This window comes from Trachemys scripta, chromosome 10 (genome assembly GCF_013100865.1).
Source record: "Trachemys scripta elegans isolate TJP31775 chromosome 10, CAS_Tse_1.0, whole genome shotgun sequence".
Lineage (NCBI taxonomy): Eukaryota > Metazoa > Chordata > Testudines > Emydidae > Trachemys > Trachemys scripta.
The window spans coordinates 78469437-78479339 of NC_048307.1; the positions used below are offsets into that span (position 1 = coordinate 78469437).

Sequence of the window (9903 nt, forward strand, 5' to 3'; positions counted from 1 at the left end):
TTCTTTGACTTTGAGGAAATCCCTTGCTAGCTGCACCTATGGTCTTGTTTCTGCTGAGTCATTCCACCAAGTTAGAGGTGTTTGGAAAAAATTACTATTAAGCTTAATAGTAGCATGATCTTTGTGGAGTTAGATATTCAGGTGGGATTGCTTTGTAAAATACAAGTTACAATAACCAAAGTCTGAACTGATAGTGTGCAATCATCTCATGTGAGATACAAATCAATCTAAGAGAAGATTTAGGTGTTAGGATTTCTAGATAATCAATCCAAGAGAAGATGTAGGTGTCAGGACTTCTAGGCCTTGTGGCAGTATGTGTGCTGGCTTCCAAGGATTATACTACCAAGTATAAATTAAACAGATGCACATTTAGACATCTGAAAAGCAAAAGAGTATGGATCCCAGTTCCCAGAAGGTACAGTATTCTCAGCTCATTAAGTCTGGTGTTTAGCTGTGCAAGTGCTTGGTTCTCATTTGGTATTTATTGTAAAGAAAAGCTGCTTATGCAATTAACTCCAGCACTTGCCTGTCTGACTATATCAGTGGGATGGTGACTGCACACCAGTCATCCTACCAGACCGCTCCCGTCATCTGTATTTTTACTTGCAGAATTACTAGATCATCTCATCCTTTAAAACACGGGTAGGCAACCTATGGCATGCGAGCTGACTTTCAGTGGCACTCACACTGCCCATGTCCTGGCCATCGGTCCAGGGGGCCCTGCATTTTAATTTAATTTTAAATGAAGCTTCTTAAACATTTTAAAAACCTTATTTACTTTACATACAACAACAGTTTAGTTATGTATTATAAACTTCTAAAAACATTAAAATGTATTACTGCCACGCAAAACCTTAAATCAGAGTGAATAAATGAAGACTCGGCACACCACTTCTGAAAGGTTGCCGACCCCTGCTTTAAAACAATCTACTCCTATTTATTCTTTATTAATTATCAAGGTGTAAATTGAATTTCAATGGTTGGGAATGGTCTTTAAAACCGCTCCCATAAATAGCATGGGATTCAAAGGTTCTTACAGTCCCCCCAATGTTAATGCACACTGACTTGATAACTAGTTCTATGGGCAAAAATTTCAAAAGTGCCAAAGTGATTTAGGAGCCTGCACCCCATTTTCAAAAATAATTTAGGCCCTTCAGAGCCCAAGTCTCATGGGAAATTAATGGGACTTAGCACCTAAGTGCCTCTTGAAAATGGGACCAAGACTTCTAAGTCATCTAGGTCCTTTTGAAAATTACACCCTGTATCTACCTTACACCGTCCATGTCCCAATTTAAAGCAGGAATCCCAGTGCTCTCCCTCTCTCTTAAAATACATTTTCACATGAATACTAGTGCTTATGAAAGGTGCCAGATCAGCAGCCCGGTGGGATGGAGTCCTGCATTTACCCGTAAGACAGGCATGGCACAGGAAGGAAGTCACAGAGCTAAGAGCAGTTCATTCAAGCATGCACCCAAAGGGTTTTATAATAATTAAATATAACCTGCCACATAAGCCCCCAAACACCAGTCAGATGGAAACGACTTTCAGTAACTACCAATCTGAGCGGCATTGGATCCGGTGACCTTTCATGATTTAATTTTCTAGGGCACTCATCATCGCACCATCTGAGTAGCCTCAAAACCTTAACAATGCCCTAGAAGGCAGGAAAGTACCATTGTCCCCCTTTTACAGTTGGGGCTTGGAGAGATTGAGTGACTTGCCCAAGGTCACCCATGGTATAAGCAGGAAGAGGAGCCAGGTCTCCTGAGCCCTGGGGTGCTACCGTAACCACGAGACCATCCTTCCTCCCCACTACAGGCAACGGGTTTGTCTTTCTATTAAGAGATCTCAGCCGGGCTTCTCTTTCAGATGATATTTCATTAAACTAGAGTATTCATCATACACTGACTTGTGAACAAAACAATGGCCTGGTGGTTAAAGCACTGAACGAGAATGCAGCAGATCAAGGTTCAGGTTACAAACCCCCTATAAGACCTCAGGCAAGTGACTTCATCTCTGTGCCTTATTTTCCCGTCTGGGACCAATAATGCTCCTGCACTACCATCCTTTGTCTGTTTAGATGACGAGCTATTTGGAGGAAGGGGGCTGTCTCTTATTAGTAGCACATTCAGCTCCTAGCACAAAGAGGCCACAGCTGTAATGCAAATAAACAATAACATCATTACCTGCCAGCTTTAACAATTCCAAGACTGTAATGGATGCAATTAAAGCACTGATCTGCATTAGGACCATCGCAGCCTTTGTTGCCACATTCAGGATGACATGGACCTTAAAAAGAGAGAGAGAGAGAGAGATTTCTGCTGAAAGAATTGGCACAAGCTCTTCCAACCACACCCTACAAGTGTTTATGTGTGTAAATGTATGAGGTGCTGAGAAACTATATTGATGGGGGCTAGCTCCGGAGAAAGATAAAACAGGATAGATTTGGCCTTGCTACTTTGAGAATTTTAAAATTAACACGGACCCTTGGCACAGAAGGGCCGGAAAGCCATTTCATTTGATTTGTCAACAGTCCCCCTAACAAGTATGTAGAGGAGGGGGACAGAGAGAGTTACCATCATAGCCCTACAGCGCATCCAACAGCCAAAGGACAAACAGCAGCCGTCAAATGAGACTTCATGTCCATGTTCTATATGTATAGAAAAAAATTTGCACAAACATACATATGTGTTTATGTTAAGATGTACTTTGATTTTGTGTGCGTGTGTGCTTCTCTCCTAAGCAACGACTGAGCATTTAGATTATCTGGCTAGTATAATAACAGTTGGCTATCAACAGCAACAGATCCATATTCATATGTTACTAATTCATATTGGTTATAGAGTGACAAACTTAAGAAGGAATGATAAAAAAGGCAGGAAATGTGCTGTAATCGGGTCGACACTTCCAGCTAGGACAATTCGTTTAGAATAGAATCGTCCAATCAGATGTGAAGGTGGCGGTTGGAAGAAAACTATATGTGCATATACTCCCCCAAAAGGGAAAGAGGTAAAAGTGATACAGGAACTACAGGGACTGAAATCTCTAACAAAGCAGTGACTATGAGCCTGAATGCCCTTCGAAAACCTACCATGGCCATCTCATATGATACTATTCTATCACCATCAGAGGAAAAGGACATCTGAAGAAACAGCTTTGTGGGGCATAACAAAAGTAACTGGGGGGAGGGTGACCCTAGAGACAAGGGCAGAGAAGGGAGACAAGAGACACTGGATACCAGGCTGTGTTTCTGACAGCTGTCTTGCCAATAGACTCATGTAAACATGGGAAATTCTGCAGTGACTTCCCACCATTGCTACCTCCAGCTTGACTCCACCCAAGTTACCAACACTGGGGGCCCTGGTGTAGCCAGGCCATTGGCTGCTGCCAGTGTTTTAAGCACTGTGAGTGAAATGCGGGGCCCCCTGAAGTCAATGGCAAAACTCCCATTGACTCTCATGGGATCAGGATTTCACTTTTCGCCATCTAAGGCTGCTCGAAGCAGGTCTAATACATATACGCAATGCAATGTCCCTGGGGGAGTTATTGGCAGTGGGGATTGAACCTTGGACCTCCGGATTTAAAAGCATGAGCCACTACTGCCTGAGCTAAAAATTTGCTTCCATTGGTCAAGGCTGTAGCAAGTTTACTAACCTCAATGTGGTCCAGCCACCACTGGAGGGGACATTATATAGTTCTATCACAGCTGAGCCTGTGTTCCACCTTTGCATTTCTTGATCTTCCCAAACAACATTCTTTTCCCCTCATAATTTAGCATTTGCCCTTAGCCTTTCCCCATCCCTACAAAAATCTCAGCCTCTGCTGACAGCCCGGTCAATAGAGTCTTTTGTTTTGTTTTGTTATAAAAGAGTCTTGCATACACGTCCCCCAAATCTACACCGACACCAGCCTCACTTTTGTATTTCCCCCATCCTTCGCAGTTCCAGCTGTATTTTGTGGGTGGCAGTGTCCTGTTTGGCTTTTTGTGGAATGTTTTTCTGAAGGGTTTGGAACCAACCCCGTCTCCATGTGCGAGGAAATAGCAGATCTTTCTCATTCCCCTGACATCGGCACGACCAATTTGTGGTAGGGGTGATGAAACATGTTATTTTTCAACTTTTAATTTTGTTCCTTTACACAGTCCCCCTTGTAGCATCCGTTTCTTTACTGTCAGTGTGTGGGCTGGTGGGTATGTCCAGCTGCTCAGCTCTCTACGGCCCAGAGCAGCCCACCCCACTTTCCTCCCACACAACTGTGTGCACCACTGCAGCACCAACAGCTGTAAGGGAATTTGGAGGCTTTCTTATCCAGCCAACTCTAGTGCCTTTCCTCCCAGAAACAGCCTGGGTAGACATACCTGCATTAGGTTTACCTGCACTAGCATGGCTAAAACTAGCAGTGTAGATGTGGGGGCAGAGGCTTCAGTGCAGACTATCAATACCAGCCCATGCCAGGGTTCCTGGCTTGTACGGCCCACACTGAAGCTCATGCCACCATGTCTGCACTGCAATTTGTCACCGGGCTCGTGCGGGACATGCCACATCTGTCTGTGCTACAATCCCCCTTCGGACTGAACTGCAGCTACACCCTAAGTGAGAATCAGGCCAGGACACATTTTTCACTGACCTCAGTTAATAAACCAGGGCTTCCTATTACAGCCTATAAGTTTTTCCTTGAGCAGCCCCTGTACCTCTTGACTTGGATAATCTTTGCAATGTGGCGCAGCAGTCTTGTGGTAGTGCTTCACCCCACTGATGTGTTCTGTAAGTCCTGCTATCCTCTACCAAGACAGAGGAGAGGTTGCTGCCATGGCTGTATCCTTGTTCTCCACAGCCTGGAATTTTCTAAGGGGCCGAAGGGAAGGGCCCAAACCCCAGAAAAATTCAATGGGAGACGATGTCTAACTCTCTTAAGATGCTTTGAAGAATCCCAACCTTAAAGAACAGCCAGCATCTGGGGCAGTAGGGTCAATTTCCATTGTTAAATATAAGAGACCAAATATAAGAGACCAAATTTCTCAGCAGAATTTCTCCTATGGAGTCAACACAGCGGCATTCGCATGTACCCACTTACAATGAAATGAACAAGGCGGCAAACTCAAAGCCAATCAAAGGAAATACTTTTCCCACACAACACATAATTAGCCTGTGGAGCTCATTAGCACAGGAAGTCATTGGGTATGTCTACACTGCAAGGCAAGCCCGGGGTTAGTAGAACTTGACTTAGCAGATCACAGGTTTGTTACCTAGGGCTTGAGTATCTACTCATAGACTCATAGACTCATAGACTTTGAGGTCAGAAGGGACCATTATGATCATCTGGTCTGACCCCCTGCATGCTGCAGGCCATAAAACCGTCCCTACCCCTTCCCTGGACTCTGTTGTTGAAGTCCCCAATCCTGTTTTTAGTGACTTCAATCGGCAGAGACCCTCCTGCTAGAGATCCCTGCCCCATGCTGCGGAGGAAGGCGAAAAACCTCCAGAGGCTCAGCCAATCTGCCCTGGAGGAAAATTCCTTCCCGACCCCAAATATGGCGATCAGTAAGACCCCGAGCATATAGGCAAGAGTCTCCAGCCTGACCCCTGTTAGCCATTATACTATTTACCTACCATTGCTTGGTATTCCTTGACTACTATGTTTTACCATTAAACCATTCCCTCCATAAACTTATCTAACTTAATCTTAAAACCAGACAGGTCCGTCGCCCCCACCGTTTCCCTCGGAAGGCCGTTCCAATATTTCACCCCTCTGACGGTCAGAAACCTACGTCTAATTTCAAGCCTGAACTTCCCCACGGCCAGTTTATATCCATTCGTTCTCGTGTCCACATTAGTACTAAGCTGGAATAATTCTTCTCCCTCCCTTGTATACTACTTATTTGTTACCCCAGGTTAGGAATTGTTGAACCCCAGGTCCCAACCTGGGGCCCCAGCATCTACACTACATTATGGGGGTCAAAATCCAACCACCCATATCCCAGAGTTCCCTGGCACCCTCCCAAAATGAGGCCACGTTAGCTCTTTGCTTGTGGTGCAGCATGGGAAAACTTGACTGTCTACAAAACTTGACTGTCCAGAGGACAAAGAAAGTCAAACTGTGGAACTGTAGGATACTTTTGGTGGACTCCCAGAGCATGAGTCCAGTGGTGCTGCATCTACACTGCAAAGCAATAGGGCTTGAACCCTGGGTCCTGGCTTGACTTAGGCCTTGTATACACTACTGGGGAAATTCAATCTAAGCTACACGATTTGAGTTATGTGAATAGCGTAACTCAAATCGACGTAGCTTAGATCTGCTTATCGCGGGGTCCACGCTACGTGATGTCGATGGGAGACGCTCTCCCGTCAACTCCCCCTACTCTTCTTGATCCGGTGGAGTAGAGGAGTCAACGGGACAGTGATCTGCGGTAGATTTAGTGGGTCTTCACCAACTTGCTAAATTGACCGCCGATGCGTCAATCCCCCAGTAAATGTAGACAAGCCCTTAGGGTTAGTGTGATTTGTGTGTAGACAGAATGGGGCCCTGAGCCTGAGTTTGAATCCAGGGCTTACATTGCAGTGTAGCCATTGAGGCTAAAAATTTAGCAAGATTCAAACTGGGATTAGGCCTTTATATGGATAACCAGATCATGTGGAGTTGTCACAATTAATGTTAATAAAAAATGGAGGAGTAGGCTTATGCCCAGAATAGAACAGTGATGAGAGTGTCTGAGTTAGCAGTCAAAGAAAGAATAGCTTAATGCCACAGAGAGAAATTATATGGACCCATTTCTGGATACATTTGGATAAAACTGTTGCGATGGCTCAAAGAATGCCAGACATCCATTCCAGCTAACCTCTCTTCTACCCCCTCCACCTCTATTCCCCTCCTTCCTTCCTCTCCCGATTCATCCATTTCTTCTGCTACTTTAATACTGTTCCCCCCACCCTAACATGTTATGTCTATGTAGTACTGTCTGGTTGTGTGTTAACTTTGACAGGCTGTAAAATTGCGTAATTCCATTGGTGATCCCATGAAGCATGCAGGATTTGGAAATACATACAAGCTGCCAGTCGTTTACTTTTTTGTCCTTTTGAATGTTTGGTTTCTTTATGAAAATCAATAAAAAAATTAATCACAAACAAACATTTTTGGGGAAGGGACAATAAACCTCATGCTTTAGGGTTTGGGCCAATCTCTAACTACTAAGGTACGTCTACACTGCAAAAACACCAATAAAAAAACCAAAAACCAAAACAAAAATACAGCAGCTAGCCTCAAAATCCAGGTCAACTGCCTCAGCCAGGTAGCACAAGCCCCATGAGTCTAACGGTAGCAGTGTAGATGTTCCTGCTCAGGCTGGAGCCAGGGCTCTGAAACTCAGGAAGGGGGAAGGTCTCGGAGCCCACAGCATGAGCCCCAGTTGTCCTGGGCTCCAGGCTCACTGTCACGGGGTTTTTTTGCACCGTAGATGCATGCTTAGAGACCAGAAGGAGACAACGCGAGGGGCAGATTATCCCACATCTGCTACTATGGGGTCCTTACACCTTCCTCTAAATCAGCTGGTGTTGGCCATTGTGAGAGACAGGATATGAGACTAGCTGGACCTCCAGTCTGACACTTCCTATGTACCCCAGGGCTGAATCTGGCCTACTGGTGGCAGAGGCCAGGGTGCGTAGGCCCGGTAGGATAAGGATTTCCATTCTCTTTTTCTCTCCTCCTCTCCCAAAGGAAACAAACCATAAACACAGCACAAAGTGTCTATATCTACACTGGCAGGTACTGATTTTTTCAGGGAAGCAATATTCAGCTGCAAGTGAAACAGAGCACGGAGCTGCAGAGGTTTTACCTGTGTATTCTTCCTCCTCTTCCACCACCTCCATCTGACTCTGGAAAACTGCTGCTTTAGAGAACTCCAATTTCGGTGTTGAAATCTCTAGCATCCTCGATTGGGAGTGATGGGAACTGGTTGCATTGTAAGGGTGTTCGGCTGTTCCATATAAAATGAGACTCCATTCCTTTAACTTCCCTGCAATAGATGCAACAGTGACAATACTAACACAGGGGTTGGCAACCTTTCAGAAGTGGTGTGCCGAGTCTTCATTTATTCACTCTGATTTAAGGTTTCGCGTGCCAGTAATACATGTTAACGTTTTTAGAAGGTCTCTTTCTATAAGTCTATAATATATAACTCAACTATTGTTGTATGTAAAGTAAATAAGGTTTTTAAAATGTTTAAGAAGCTTAATTTAAAATTAAATTAAAATGCAGAGCCCCCCAGACCGGTGGTCAGGACCCAGGCAGTGTGAGTGCCACTGAAAATCAGCTCGCGTGCCGCCTTTGGCACGCGTGCCATAGGTTGCCTACCCCTGAACTAACATTTCACCTTTCCATTGCACCTTCCACTTCTCAAAGCCCCTTACAAACAAGGATCAGTAAGTCTTCAGACTGCTGCTGTGAGGTGGGCATAAGTTCACCCATTTCACAGCTGGTGAAACCGAGGCTCACAGAAGTAAAACATCTAGTCTAGGGACATACGGGAAGGCAGTAGTGGGAACGAGGACCAAAACCCAGGAGTTCTGACTCCCAGCAGAACTGCCAGGAAATGTCACATTTCTAAAATTTGTAAGGTATAAAAGTAGCCAGGAAAGCACAAGCAAGATCATTCAATACAAATCTTTACTAGACCACAGAGCTTCTGGACTAAATTAAGGTAGCAGTTCAAGGCAGCCATGGAATTTTTAATGCGTTAACTCCTGTGTGATAAACTGCAGTTTCACTAGCTGCTTAATAACTGAACTATGGAGAGAGCCATTAACTCTAGAAGCTATAATTGGAGATAAGGAGACTTATTTTTGTCAATGTCTCCAAACACATGGTAAGATTATTTTTAGGGCTGTTTTCCACAGTCTTCTAAGCAGAGGATTTTTTCCCCTAACGTGATTGATTTTTAAAAACAGGACTAAGCAAGCAGCACCATTGGCTTGTAAACAAGACAGTCTGAAGGCACATCAGTAGATTATTCTGGGTTTTCTCAGGACAGTGGTAACTTGTATCGAATGGAAGATATACACTATAGAGCTGTGTTTTTTAAACTGGGGTCGCCGCTTGTTTAGGGAAAGCCCTTGGCGGGCCGGGCTGGTTTGTTTACCTGCCCCATCCACAGGTCCGGCGGATCACGGCTCCCACTGGCCGTGGTTCACTGCTCCGGGCCAATGGGAGCTGCTGGAAGCGGCGCGGGCCGAGAGACGTACTGGCCACTGCTTCCAGCAGCTCCCATTGGCCCGGAGCAGCGAACCGCGGCCAGTGGGAGCCGTGATCCGCCGGACCTGTGGACGGGGCAGGTAAACAAACCAGCCCGGCCCGCCAGGGGCTTTCCCTAAACAAGCGGCGACCCCAGTTTGAGAAACACAGCTCTATAGTGTATATCTTCCATTTGATACAAGTTACCACTGTCCTGAGAAAACCCAGAATAATCTACTGATGTGCCTTCAGACTGTCTTGTTTACAAGCCAATGGTGCTGCTTGCTTAGTCCTGTTTTTAAAAATCAATCACGTTAGGGGAAAAAATCCTCTGCTTAGAAGACTGTGGAAAACAGCCCTAAAAATAATCTTACCATGTGTTTGGAGACATTGACAAAAATAAGTCTCCTTATCTCCAATTATAGCTTCTAGAGTTAATGGCTCTCTCCATAGTTCAGTTATTAAGCAGCTAGTGAAACTGCAGTTTATCACACAGGAGTTAACGCATTAAAAATTCCATGGCTGCCTTGAACTGCTACCTTAATTTAGTCCAGAAGCTCTGTGGTCTAGTAAAGATTTGTATTGAATGATCTTGCTTGTGCTTTCCTGGCTACTTTTATACCTTACAAATTTTAGAAATGTGACATTTCCTGGCAGTTCTGCTGGGAGTCAGAACTCCTG

The 9903-nt window shown here is 44.9% G+C and overlaps 1 protein-coding gene across 1 annotated transcript in view; it reads right to left on the minus strand.

The window, feature by feature from the left end:
- PCSK6 (proprotein convertase subtilisin/kexin type 6) overlaps positions 1-9903 on the minus strand; it is a 106295-nt gene that overhangs the window by 17431 nt on the left and 78961 nt on the right. Inside the window, exons 12-13 of the mRNA XM_034784903.1 lie at positions 7829-8008; positions 2187-2289 (exon numbers count right to left, since the gene is read on the minus strand). Of these exons, the coding sequence (XP_034640794.1) occupies positions 2187-2289; positions 7829-8008 (283 nt within the window). The remainder of the gene's footprint in view (positions 1-2186; positions 2290-7828; positions 8009-9903) is intronic.